Genomic DNA, 14,644 nt, shown 5'->3' with positions numbered 1-14,644 from the left:
GATTGTCTGTATTCTGTGTAAGCAGCTTTGCATCAAGGGGAGGGAACCCAAAAGGAGTTCTGTTTGGCAGTTAACAGGTTAAGGCAACTCATCTTGAAGTTTATGTTGGAGGTTGTTTTTGTTTCTGTCTGATTTTTTTTTTCCAACTTTTAAGCTCAAGGGTACATGTACAGGATGTGCAAGTTTGTTACATAGGTATATATGTGCCGTGGTGGTTTACTGCACAGGTAAACCCATCACCGAGGTATTAAGCGCAGCATCCATTAGCTATTCTTCCTGAAGCACTGGTTTTTGTTTTGTTTTTAATCTATTGGAGTAGCAGTTCTTTTATTTTTATTTTTATTTTTTAGTAATACTTTTAATCCAGTGAGGGTGAAGTGAAATTGACTCCCTCATACATGGCTGCATGAGGTAGATCTATATGTATATTGTTATATTATGGTAAATAAAGTATATGTAGTTAGAGGTAAATTATAAGTTGCATAGTATTCCACTGAATAGATTACTGTGACTAGCCTGGAGACCTAAATTCACATTAGTTTAAAATATGTTGTTTAGTCATTTATGTTTTTATAAAAGAGGATGTACAGAGAGATAATAAATGTGATAAACTGTTTAACTTCACTAATTATCAAAGATACATGCTAGGATCAGTAGCTATTTCTACCTATTCAATTAACAGGACATAACTTTTTTTTTTTTTTGAGACAGAGTTTTGCTCTTGTCACCCAGGCTGGAGTAAAATGGCACGGTCTTGGCTCACTGCTACCTCCGCCTCCCAGGTTCAAGCGATTCTCCTGCCTTAGCCTCCCAAGTAGCTGGGATTACAGGTGCATACCACTATGCCTGGCTAATTTTTGTATTTTTAGTAGAGATGGGGTTTCACTGTGTTGGCCAGGATGGTCTCGAATTCCTGACCTCAGGTGATCCACCCTCCTTGGCCTCCCAAAATGCTGGGATGACAGGCAGGAGCCACTGTGCTCGGCCAGAATTGTTAATGGTAATAGTTACTACTGGTAATGATATAGTACAGTCATTCTTACAATTTACCACCCCCCACCCCACCACCACACACACACACAGGATATTTCACAGTGTCTGGGGGCATTCTGGCTGTCATCAATGGGAGGGGGTTCCAACTGACATGGCCTAGTGGGTAGAAGCTTTCAATGCACAGGACAGCATTCCCCTCACCCCACCTGCATCACAGCCAACAAATAAATATCTGGCCACAAATATCAATAATGCTGTGGTTGAGAAACCCTGGTGTAGTAAAACTAGACCACTCATATGTTGCTGTTAATATTGAAATTGGTATTACCTTTTATCACTATTTGTGATAATGTTAAAATATATTTGTGGCAAAAATTCAAAGCATTTGACTCAGAAAGTAGAAAATTCCTGAAATTTCAGCTCAGAAATAACCACTATTAGGATTTTAATCCAGACTTTTTCCATTAAGATAGTAATATGCATATAAATGTGTTAATAATTTTTATAAACAGAAAAAGGCATAGTAGTATATATACTTTTCTGTAACTAGCTTTTTTACTTGGATATTATACTATATTAATACCTCTATTATCACATTGGATGGATGCATTACAAATTTACCTCTCCAATCCCCTATTGATTGATTAATATTTGGTGTTTTCTAATATTGTATTATTATGACTAGCATGGCAGTGAGCATATTTATGTGTAAATCTTTGTGAATCCCTGTGAATATTTCTGTAGGGAATTTTTTAGGAGTAGAATTGCTAGGTCAGTGGGTATGATCATTTAAAAAATTGGGAGATATTATCGTATTTCCCTCCCAAAATGTATCAGAGACCTTTTGGAAGGCAGTGGAGCAACATGTAAAATGAGCCATAGGTATGGTAATAGTCTATTTTTAGAAATATAGTGCAAGGAATAGTCTAAAATATGTAAAAAGCAAGAAGGTGTTCTTTCAGTTATTTATAGTAGCAAAAATAGTAGAAGCAACTTTTAATGTCTAACAATGAGGAAATGGTTGAATAAATTGTCCTATATCCATTTGGACCATTGTGAAGTCTTAACTGTAGTTATAAAGACTATGTTTTTTTTTTTTAGATGGAATTTTGTTTTTATTGCCCAGGCTGGAGTGCAATGGCGTGATCTCAGCTCACTGCAACCTCCACCTCCTGGGTTCAAGCAATTCTCCTGCCTTAGCCTCCCAAGTAGCTGGGATTACAGGCATGCGCCACCACGCCCGGCTAATTTTGTATTTTTATTTTTAGTAGAGACGGGGTTTCTCCATGTTGGTCAGGCTGGTCTTGAACCCCCATCTCAGGTGATCTGCCCACCTCGGCCTCCCAAAGTGCTGAGATTACAGGAGTGAGCCACTGCGTCCGGCCAAGACTATGAATATTTTTATGTCATTGTCAGTTAAAAAAGCAGAATTCAAAATCACACATTCACTGTGATTACAGCTAAATAAGAATTAGCATGCATGTAACACAAAGAGGGGAAAGGAATACAGAAGGAAAATAAAATCGATCTATCAGGGTAGTGGAATGATGGGAAGATTTTTCCACCTCAACTGTACATTATATTACTTTCAGGATTTAAAAAAAACTATTCATAAAAAATGTTACTGCCTCAAGATAAAATATCAATTGATATGGAAAAGATGAGTTAAAATTTCAATCCAGAGGCCAGTGTCTGCCTAAGAAAGAACAAGCCTGTCATCTGCTCTCAGCCCATCATGTTTCCCATGTGTTCTTATACATTTTAATGATTAAAGAATGAAATAATGATTCGTGTGAATCTTGAATTTACGTGAATTAATCCAGGGAAAGCAACCTCAGGAGGCATAGCATAGATACTTTGTTCCAGACAGCATTTTGAAAAATACCACCAAAGGAAAAGAAGGTTGTATAGCAATTTTTTTCTTTTCTCCAGCCAGCTACTGTATTTTCATGTTATAATGGAATCAGGTCTCGTTCATGGTAGTAGGACCCTTTATGTGTAGGTAAGGTAGCCTGATGTTAAAGGCCATTTCATATTTATCAAAATGATATCAAATCCTCTCCAAAATGATGTGGTTACTTTGCACATTTAAACGTAAATGTTTAACATTTTCAATTTAGAGTGAGTCTCAGAAATTTCTGGATCCCATTATCAGAAATTAATATTAGTGCTATATTTCAATAAAATAAGTACAAATTAGGAGATTTTAGTTTGATCTTAGATTTTTTTTTTTTAACCTGGGAGATATGAAAAGAACTTGTACGTGGTATAGCAAACACATTTTTCAGCCTTGAATCAGAAAAAAACATTGCAGCAACCACAGGGAGAATTCATTATATTTTTAGGAATGTGTTTTTCCTTCTTTTCTTTGACGTGATTTGTATGATGTTGTTGAGTCTGGACTTTTTATAATGCTGGTCTCAATTAACTGAGATGAGAACTGATTTAGTAACGGTAAGCACCGTTGCCAGAGACCTGCTGGCAACAGCAATTTTCTCAGGCATTTCTATTTCCTGGGTTGGTAACTGTTATAAAAGAAGCTTTTTCAGACCAGGTTTGGACTGTGAGTTCAAGATGGAGAGCATCTCCTATAATTGCCTGTCTTGGCCTGGTATAGAGTGACTTTCTTTCAGAAGCTTTAGGTGGAAGATCCAGCTGGTTATGCTGAAAGTACTGTTGAGTGGATTCTAATTCCTTGGGAGGTCTTTCGAGTGCTTTTTCCTATAATAGTCCATTTCAGTGAATGAATAGATATTAGGCATTTGGCCCATTCTGGTATTCTGAAAGTTGGAAGGGTCTGTCAGTTACCTTTTTTTCTCATAGGAAAAACAAAATGTGACTGGGTTGAGTATTGAATAATGTTCTTTATGTTCTTATGCCTCTACTGGAAACAAGTGGGATTTTTCATTAGTTTGTTCACATTAGTATGTTAAGGCTTTCGGACACTCAGTACTAGTAATTCTGAAATAGAATCACAAAAGAATAATACTGCACAGTATCTTGGGGATGGGGGAAAAAGCTTGGTGCAATTTTCATATAGAGGATTTTACAATGTTCTACCCTCCTGAAATTAACATTTAAGGAAAAGCCAAGTTTTCTTGCTAGCCAGACACATTGCAGGATTTTTGGGTAATTTTGTCCTTATTTTGGCAATTCCAATCAAAACATTTTTTTTCTTCTCCCTCTAATTTCATCTTTCAAGCTCTATACTACATAATGTTTTTTTTTTTTTTTTAAGTAAAAGTTGCTTCCAGAAGTAAAAGCAGTCTCTCTTCTGTAGCTCAATAGTGGCATACCAGCCAGCTGGAGACAACAGTCACACCTTTGATGTCACAGCGATGTTCAAGTCTATTGGAATCTTCCTTGGAATCTTCAGTGGATCTTTTGCGATGGGTGCTGCTACTGGAGTGGTGACAGCTTTAATATCCTTTTGTTATATTTATCTTTTCTTGTTAACATAATGCAGTAGTCGAATGCTGTATTCCATTGTTTTTCTTAGTTCTATGATTAGAACTGTGTTAGAATTATTAATCTTATAACTAAGTACTTGGTTTGAAAACATTAAGCAACATAAAAGAACTGTATTGTTCTGTGTAGGGTTTCATGCCCTAAAACTTTCACTGCAAGCGTATAATTAGAGATGGTATCTCTTTGAGGGTGAATTTTATAGTTGTAGATTAAATAACTATAAAGGTAGCCATATTCCAAAGAGCCTCTGGGTGTTCTGTGTTGCTGGTCAGCCTGGCAGTCTTTTGCTCTTTTTTTAATAGGACAAATAGGAAATGTACAACGGCGATGCCAAGTGAACAAAAGGTGGTTCCCTGGTTAGGATAAGTAAGAGTTCATCTCAGTTCTCCCGATTTTAACCTTTGTGCTCTAGAGCCCTGGACGGGCAGCTCAAAGGACCTGAGTTGTAGTCCTGGTACTACCACTAGTCAAGTTATTCTTGTGTTCATGCAAAGGCCATTTTATCCTGGACTTCACCACCATGCAATACATCCATGTCATAAAACTGCACTTGTGCATCCTGAATCTATAAAAACAAATTTTATTTTTATTTATTTATTTATTTTTTGAGACAGAGTCTTGCTCTTTCCCCCAGGCTGGAATGCAATGGCATGATCTCGGCTCACTGCAACCTCCGCCTCCCAGGTTCAAGCAGTTCCCCCGCCTCAGCCTCCCAAGTAGCTGGGATTACAGGTGTGCAACACCACACCCAGCAAGTTTTTTTGTATTTTTAGCGGAGATGGGGTTTCACCATGTTGGCCAGGCTGGTCTTGAACTCCTGACATCAGGTGATCCACCCACCTCGGCCTCCTAAAGTGCTGGGGTTACAGTCATGAGCCACCGTGCCTGGCCTAAAAACATGTTATAAACTCCCAACCCAAAACAAAAAGCCAGAAGGAATGCCTTGATCACCTGCTATATGTGCTGTGCTCTGTGTATCAAAGCTAAAGAAGACAAACATGACCCCTGCCTCCCTGCTGCTTTCAGTATAGTGGCAGACACAAACATGCTAGAAGCTTTGACACTTCACCTCTTTGGATCTCAGTGTAGGAAAGTGGAGGGTGGGGATGGTAGGAAAGAGGAATGGGACTAGATGATGTCTAAAGAGTTTCCAGCTCTAGACCGAGCATCGTGGCTCACACCTGTAATCCCAGCACTTTGGGAGGCCGAGGCAGGCGGATCACAAGGTCAGGAGATCGAGACCATCCTGGCTAACACGGTGAAACCCTGTCTCTACTAAAAATACAAAAAATTAGCCGGGTGTTGTGGTGGGCGCCTGTAGTCCCAGCTACTTGGGAGGCTGAGGCGGGAGAATGGCGTGAATCCAGGAGGTGGAGCTTGCAGTGTGCCGAGATTGTGCCACTGCACTCCAGCCTGGGTGACAGTGCGAGACTCCGAATCAAAAAAAAAAAAAAAAAAAAAAAAAAAAAAAGTTTCCAAGTCTAAAACTTCTATGATACCTGTATAAAACCGATATCTTATTCTTAGTTGGTATACTCCAGCCTTGTGCTGGAAGAGGCTTCTTTTATGGCTTTTTATAGGTGAACTGAGGCATAAAGCAGCAGTAAAAAGTGTTCTGAAGGTGATGCCAAGACAGGTAGTCTCTCTTCCCCATTACAAGTTCCTTGAGGGGAGAGAATATGTCTTGTTAATCATTTTGTTGTAGTGCCTAGCTGTAGAAATGACTCTAAATTCTAGCCTGAGATTGGTCGTAACTTGGCACAGGCCCTTCCACCGTCAGCTAACAAATAGTTGTTCAACTAGTATAAGGGAGTGAAGTGCCTCAATTTCTTCATCATGGAATGAATGCTGTATATCACAGAGGTGGTAGCAGATCAAATTAGTGTAAACTCTCTTGGAAATTATATATTTTTATAAATGTAAATTGCTACAATTATGGAAGCTGTCTAGCTTTAGGTCTCAGATTAATAGAGGTGGCATGTTATGGATCTGATCTGTTATTCCCATCTCTGTCCATCCTTTACTGCATGGTTTCTGGCAAGGTATGTGATACCCATGAAACAATTGGAGTGGCTAAGCCGTAAGGCTTCCTCACTGAAGGGAAGGCAGCTGACTCCTCAGTGAGATGCTCATTTAAAAAGTTTCCCCACTCTGGTGGTACCTCCTTATTCTGGGATTTTTGTGTTAGAGAAGCTAGAGAACCTTCTTTCATGGTTGCCTTGCTTAAACTGTCGTTTCTTTCTAGTCACACTTTTGTGTTACAAGATCTCATTACCAGCCTTAACAGTCTTACGTGACAAAGTTCACCAAATTACGGGAGTTCCAGTTGTTGGAGACAGGCCTGTTCTTCTTGATGTCCTGGAGTACCTTCCTCTTGGCTGAAGCATGGGGCTTCACAGGTAGGTGACTTGCTCCCTTTGATTGTCAACCCTTAAAAGGAGTGACTTTGCCAGTCAATTTTGCTCCAAGTGGATCAGCTCCATTAGTATTTGAACATACTTATTATGGTTGGGATTTAGGTTGTCACTTTAGAACATCAAAAAAATTTTCAGTGGAAGTGGTTCCTCTTAACAAAGTAAGTCACAAATGAGAATTTCCAGACAAAGCCTGTAATCTACTGTGAAAAAAGAATCTCAGTATAAAAGGTGGGAACCATCCTTTTATGTGAACTTGAAATTTGTTGTCTTTATAGGTGTGGTTGCAGTATTGTTTTGTGGCATCACACAAGCACATTATACATATAATAATTTGTCCACGGAGTCTCAGCATAGAACTAAACAGGTAAGAGGAACTTTATAGTTTGTGAATAGACTTTTCCTTCTTTCAGCAAAACAGAAGTCTTTTTTACTAAAAAAAAAAAAAAAAAAAAAAAAAAAAGTCTTTGATCTGTTCAAGATGATATCTACTCATTTCAGCTCCTCTTTCTTTGACTCTAAAAGTAGGTGGGATTGGCAAACTGAAGAGTGACAGCGTTTAGGGTGGAAATAGATCAGCAGAATAGCCAGAGACTCTTATTATCGTGGCTTCAATAACCAGTGGAGTAGCTTCCCTTTCTCTCAGTGTTTTCCCAATTTAATGGCTTTATAGGGGAATGTTTTGGAAGCTCACTCTGGTTTTACTCGAACTACTGTTGTGTGACGTAGACAAGATTAACTTCTGATCTGACCAGACCTATTAAGAGATGACGTAAAGAAGATTAACTTCTGATCTTACTAGACCTTCTAAGAGATGACGTAGATAAGATTAACTTCTGATCTGATTAGCCCTACTAAAAGAAGATCAACTTCCTTCAGTCTTTGCTCAGGTGCTGCAAAGCTACTATGTTTCCAGGAATGTCGGGACTAGTCAGTGGTCTGGTTTTATTTGGTACCGAATGATCAGTTGTGCAGGGTATCTGAAGGGAATTATAAAGGAGATAGAATAGAATTTTCTAGTCTTAGGAGGTGTAGAGGACAAATACATGAACAAAATGTAATATCTGGAATAGAAACAGGTACACACTTGACTATGGCTATAGTGAGAAACAGGTTTAAATTTTGCCAAATGACAAGAAGGTTATGGGATTCGCCTGAAAAGGAGTGGTTCTAAAAGCAGGAGCAACAGTATTTCTTCTTCCTGCTGGAGCCACAAATTAAGTTTATGACCTATGCTTTTCCCCAGCTCCTCAAAAGAGATTAGGCTTTTTTCCCCCAAGCGTATACATTAGGGCTACAAATCTTTTTTACAAATTAATTCAGTGCAATAAGTAAAGAGAAGAAAATCAGCTGGCGGGGGGCAGGGTGGGAGGGGAGTCAGCATTTTTCCAAGTCATGGGTGGGGAATAAAAAACAAGAACAGGCGGCCGGGCGCGGTGGCTCAAGCCTGTAATCCCAGCACTTTGGGAGGCCGAGACGGGCGGATCACGAGGTCAGGAGATCGAGACCATCCTGGCTAACACGGTGAAACCCCGTCTCTACTAAAAATACAAAAAACTAGCCGGGCGAGGTGGCGGGCGCCTGTAGTCCCAGCTACTCGGGAGGCTGAGGCAGGAGAATGGCGTAAACCCGGGAGGCGGAGCTTGCAGTGAGCTGAGATCCGGCCACTGCACTCCAGCCTGGGCTACAGAGCAAGACTCCGTCTCAAAAAAAAAAAAAAAAAACAGGCCGGGCGCTGTGGCTCACACCTGTAATCCCAACATTTTGGGAGGCCGAAGTGGGCGGATCACCCGAGGTCAGGAGTTTGAGACCAGCCTGGCCAACATGGTGAAACCCTGTCTCTACTAAAAATACAAAAATTAGCTGGATGTAATAGCATGCGCCTATATTCCCAGCTACTCAGGAGGCTGAGGCAGGAGAATCGCTTGAACCCAGGAGGCAGAGGTTACAGTGAACTGAGATTGTGCCACTGCACTCCAGCCTGGATTACAGAGCAAGACTCCGTCTCAATAACAAAGAAACAAAAAGCAACAATAGTAAACAGGAACAGAGTAAGAGCTTCCGGTGTTGTTGGTGATATGAAGCTTATGTACATTTAAAAAATATGAGGAATAGGAATCCTAGATTATGTACTTCAGATTATATGTCATAGAAGACATCAGAGAAGTAGGGGAAATGGTTTGAGGCTTGAGGATCTGGAAAGCTATCCTAGAAGAAACAGTACCCTTAGAAGGATGGGGAAGATTCAGGAAGGCCTAGGGGAGGCAGTACAGATAAAGGCAGGAATAAAAAGAAGGCAGTAAAGTGTAGAGCAGAGGGTGGCGGACTCCAGCCCTTAGGCCACATCCGGCCCTTGCCAGTCAATGAGCTAAGAATGTTTTTCTTTCCATCCATTTTTAATTGATTGGCAAAAGATCAAAAGAAGAATATGTTGTGACCCATGACAGTTATATGAAATTCACATTTCCGTGTCCACCAATAAGATTTTCTGGGCACACAGCCACACCCATTTTTTAAAATATGTAGTCTATGGCTACTTTTGTGCTCCACTGGCAGAGTGAAGTAGTTGTGACAGAGACCTCTTGGCCTGCAAATCCTCTCATGTTTCTGGCCATTCACGGGCCATTCATGGGCAAGTTTGCCGATCCCTGTGTTGCAAAGTAAAGCCGGGACTCTGGAGTCTCTGTATTGTTTTAAATCCTGGTTCTACCACTTGCTGGCTGTGTGACCAGGAGCAAGTTCCATAACTTCTCTGTGCTTCAGTTTTGCCGTCTTCGAAAATGGAGATAATAATAATACCTACCTCACTGAGTTTTTGCGGGATTAAAACGAGATAATGCATATGAAGTCCTTAGTATGGTGTCGGACACTGGACACACAGTAAAAACTGAAAAAGGTATAACTGTTATCATTAAGTATAAATAAGTAGTAATAATAGCATATTAAATAATTTAAAGAAAATTAAATACACGTTTACTTATTTTAATTTTTATTCTCACTTTTGGGTAATAAGGCAACCCTGGTTTAAAGAGATTAACTAACTTGCCCAAAGCCACACAGCCAGCAAAGGGGAAGACAGGGCTAAAGCCTAGGCATTTTGATTCCTAAGCCCATTTCTTAACCACTTTTCTGTTATGTGTCAGAGGGCTCATAGTAACAAGCCATTGTAGATAACACTGGTGGCCAGAGGGACACCAGATTATGAAGGGCCTTAACTTCATTCAGCAAGTATCATATACCCTTGCCAAGGCTATGATGTGAATGGGATGGGGCGGACGGGCAGCAGGGTTTAGTTCTCCCCACAGATAGTTCTGCTATCCTACACATCGATCTCTTCCACAATGTGGAAGCCCTATCTGTAGGATACTTACTCCCTACACAAGGGTAAGACCCACGCAAAAAGTGAAGTCACAGGGCAAGCCGGGAATACGAGAGTTCTCACGAAGCACTCTATGCCAGGATCAAAAAGTTGAATCTTATAGCTTGCAAGAGGAAAGTATCTTGAAACTATCAGTTTTAGAGATTCACTGATTTGGGGGAGCTGGAGGATGAGGGATGGTTAGAGGTCCTTTTTCATCATCATGGGTAGGAAGTGATGAAAGTTTGACTAGGGCAGTAGCAGGAACACAAGGAACATTCAAAAAAAAACCTGACAGTTTGGAGGAGGAGGAGAGGAGTAATTGGAGATGGGGCTTTGGAGAAGGAAAGCTGATTAGGGGAAATGAGGGGGGAACGTTTCTGACTTTTTCTGCAGGACTAGAAATGTCATCTCCACATTTGCTCCCTTCTGAACCACACATTTTGTGTGTATGCATGAACTTTATCTATTTGAGTGTCTGTTTTATTATCTTAGTAATACTCATGCTTTCAAATTATGTAACTTTATTTACTGGACTAATCTTTTACAATTTCGTTTCAGTTGTTTGAGCTTCTCAATTTCTTGGCAGAGAATTTCATCTTCTCCTACATGGGACTGACACTGTTCACCTTCCAGAACCATGTCTTTAACCCAACATTTGTAGTAGGAGCATTTGTATCCTTTGTTATGTGTTTTATTATGAAAACTATTTTTAATTGAGATTTTTATGTGGGTTTTGAGTATGTGGTTCATAAGAATACATTTAAATATATACAGTTTTCCTTTGAGTAAAACACATAAGGATTCCAGTTCTTTTTTCTAGTATATTTATTTTGTTATATTCTATTTCAATTTGTGGTTATTGCACAAATAATGTTGACAGATTAAAATGACAGACAAGTGTCCCACTGTTCTGCCAACCCCAAAAGATAAGTGTTTTCCCTTTATTACTACAGGGAAGGAGAGGTTGGATACTGGGGAACAGTTAGCAGTCTATGCCACACGGCAGAAGGTGAAAGATAAGGAAACGTTGAATGAGGCCACTTTCCTTCTCTTTCTCTCCCTCCCCAACCCCTTTCTCTCCCTCTCTCTTTCTATCGCATATATACAAAGAGTCTTAAAAAAAACCCAGCCTGGGCAATGTAGCAAGACCCCATCTTTACAAACAAAATTTTAAAAACTAGCCAGGTATGGTGGTGCATGCCTGTAGTCCCAGCTACTTGGGAGGGTAAGGTAGAAGGATCCCTTGAGCCCAGGAGTTTGAGGCTGCAGTGAGCCGTGATTGGGTCACTGCACTCCAGCCTGGGTGACAAAGGGAGACCCTGCCTCAAAAAAAAAAAAAAAAAAAAAAAAAAAAAACAATTGGAAGGAAGAAACTGAGTATATGAAAGAGAGGAGGCAATAGTGAAAGCCTCTTGAGAAGGCAGGAATGAAATCCAAAGCATGTAGAGAGAAATTTTGCCTTCACTGGGAGGAGAGACAACTCTACCATGACTACAGGAGAGGATAGGGTATGTAGAAATGAAGGCATATTTGTAAGATGGAGCTCCTCTCTGATGGCTTCTATGTTTATCTGTTAAGTAGGAGGTGAGATCATCTGCTGAGAGTAAGATGGGGAGTTGTCTATTGTGTAACAAATTACCTTAAATTTATCAGCTTAAAACAACAGACAGTTATTATCTCACACAGTTTCTGAGGGTCGGGAATCCTGGAGCAGCTCACCTGAGTGGTTCTGGCTCCAGGATCTCTCAAGAGGTTGCAGTTGTGCTCTTGGCTGGGACTGCACCTTCTCAAGACTTGACTAGGGCCAGGGAATCCACTGCAAGCTCACTCAACTCACATCACTGTCAGCAAGAGGCTTCTATTCTTCTCCACGTGGATATCTCCATAGGGCAGCTTACACCATGGCTTCTTCCCCCAAACTGAGTGAGCTGAGAGAGCCCTAAAATGAAAGCTGAAATGCCTTTTGTAACCTAATCTTTGAAGAGACATACCAGCATCACTTCCATAATATTCTATTGGTTATACCGACCAAGCTGGTACAGTGTGGGTGGGGACTACGCAAGGGTGTGAATACTAAGAGGCAGGGATGGTTAGGGACTATCTTGGAGGATGGCTTACACAGATCATAGGGATTCTGAGGAAGGTGCAGGTTTGTGAAATAGTTGTAGAGATTGGAAGAATAAGTTAACCAAAGAAACTCAACAGGACTGCTGAGAAGTACTAGGGATCCATTGTGTTTGAGGAATAGGAATTAGCAGTAGAACCAGTCTTCCCCGTTGAATGACTTTATCCAGCAGTACTTACTGTGACCGTGGAGTAAAGAGATAGTTGGCTCCTTCCAGGTTTGGAGTTTTTTCAAGTGGGTGCAAGGCAAACAGAAGGACAAGAGATCATAGTGTTATTACATGACTGATGCAATCTAAACACTTCATTTAATGTTTAACATTAAAAGGTGTTATTAACATGATGGTAAGAAGGGAAGTGAGGAAAGAAGACATTGTTTCAGGAAAGAATATAGGGATCTTTGGACTGAAGGTCCCAGTGCTATGGAGGAATGATCAGAGTGGGATAGTTGAACACAAAATATGGAAGGAGCAATTGTGGTCAGTGGGAATGTTTGAATAAGGAATTTTTAAAAGAAATATTTTAAAACCTCACCTCAGAATGAAGATTCTGCCAAAGAGATTAGCAGAAGTTTTGTTTTGTTTTGTTTTGTTTTTAATTAAAACTCTAGATAGGATCTCTGTTAGAAAGTGAAGTATTATTGAAATACCATTCTTCAGAGCCTTTGTCTGCAAATGAACTTTAGGCAAAAAAGATAAAGTACTGTTAATAGGAGAAGATCTTAGCTGAAGGACAACCACAAGATCAGTAACTTAATGTCCTGCTAGTCTTGGAGAAAATTTTGAACAGTCAAATGGCTCTATCCACTATACTTAATCTGGAAACAAAGCTAAATATTCTCTATAGGTTTCTGAGTCTGTTAGGAATTAAAATTCCTCAATACAAAATCCTACCATGAAAATGGCCTCTTAACAGGAGAGAGTTGCTCTATTTCTGGCTATATTAGTTAGGACATAGGTTTGGTTTCATGTGAAAAGACTCAAACTAATCCAGGTTTAAACAGCATAGAAATTTCTTTCTTATCTAAAAATCTGAACTGGTATGGCAGTTCTGCTCCATACGGTCATCAGGGACTGAAGCAATATTGTTGCTAACATCCTTAGGGACTTGCTCTTGTTCTTGTGATCCAACGTGTCTCACCCCTGTCTGCCGGTTGCCTTGAAGGGCTTGACCCAGAATGTGCACACGTCCCTTCCACTTAACATCATTGATTACACCTACTCACAAGGAAGGCTAGGAGTTATATACTTTATCTGGACGGCTGCATAAAGATGAAAGGGAGGAGTGCCAACTACCAAGGAAGAAAGCAAGAACAGATGTTGGGGAGAACTAGCAGTCACTGCCGCATTGGCCCACATGTTTAGTGGTTATGTTTTCTTTTCTTTTTGGGGAATCACTTTTTTTTTTTTTTTTTTTTTTGTGAGATGGAGTCTCCCTCTGTCACCCAGGCTGGAGTGCCGTGGCGCGATCTTGCTCACTGCAAGCTCCGCCTCCCGGGTTCACGCCATTCTCCTGCCTCAGCCTCCCGAGTAGTAGCTGGGACTACAGGCGCCCGCCACCGTGCCTGGCTAAGTTTTTGTATTTTTAGTAGAGACGGGGTTTCACCATAGTCTCGATCTCCTGACCTCGTGATCCACCCGCCTCAGCCTCCCAAAGTGCCGGGATTACAGGCTGAGCCACCGCGCCCGGCCGGAATCACTTTTTAAAATTTTTGATTTTAGAATAGTTTTAGGTTTACAGAAAAATTGTGAATATAATACAGAAAGTTCTCATATGCCCCACACTCAGTTTCCCCTATTATTAACATATTAGCATGGTACATTTGTCACAATGAATGAACTAATATTGATATTACTAATTAAAGTTCGAACTTTATTCTGATTCCCGTAGTTTTTCCCTAAGGTCCTTTCTCTATTCCAGGGTCCCATCCAGGATACCACATTACATTTAGTTGTCATGTCCCCTTAGGCTCTGCCTGCCTGTGACAGTTTCTCATATGTGTTCTTTGTTTTTGGTGACCCTTGACGGTATTGAAGGGTACTAGCCATGTCTTTTGTAGAATGTCCTGCAGTTGGAACTTGTCTGATATTTTCCCCATGATTAGACTGGAGTTACATGTTCTTTGAGAGGAAGACCACAGAGGTAAAATGCCATTCTCGTGACATTATATCAAGGGTATATACTTAATAATGTTGATGATAGTCTTAATCACTTGGTCAAGATAGTGTTTGTCAGATTTATCCATTATAAAGTTACACATTTCCCCCCTCCCCTCCCCATGTTG

General features: G+C 40.4%; 1 protein-coding gene across 2 annotated transcripts in view; it reads left to right on the top strand.

Moving 5' to 3' along the window:
- LOC105481379 (solute carrier family 9 member A6) overlaps positions 1 to 14,644 on the top strand; it is a 63,091-nt gene that overhangs the window by 21,193 nt on the left and 27,254 nt on the right. For both annotated transcript variants that reach the window (XM_011740931.3, XM_011740929.3), the window contains exons 7-10: positions 4,274 to 4,415; positions 6,755 to 6,860; positions 7,154 to 7,242; positions 10,795 to 10,908. In XM_011740931.3, coding sequence (XP_011739233.1) covers positions 4,274 to 4,415; positions 6,755 to 6,860; positions 7,154 to 7,242; positions 10,795 to 10,908 — 451 coding nt within the window. The remainder of the gene's footprint in view (positions 1 to 4,273; positions 4,416 to 6,754; positions 6,861 to 7,153; positions 7,243 to 10,794; positions 10,909 to 14,644) is intronic.

This window comes from Macaca nemestrina, chromosome X (genome assembly GCF_043159975.1).
Source record: "Macaca nemestrina isolate mMacNem1 chromosome X, mMacNem.hap1, whole genome shotgun sequence".
In the NCBI taxonomy this organism is placed as follows: domain Eukaryota; kingdom Metazoa; phylum Chordata; class Mammalia; order Primates; family Cercopithecidae; genus Macaca; species Macaca nemestrina.
The sequence above is the reverse complement of the archived record's forward strand: the minus strand, read 5'-3'. Positions and strand labels throughout refer to the sequence as shown.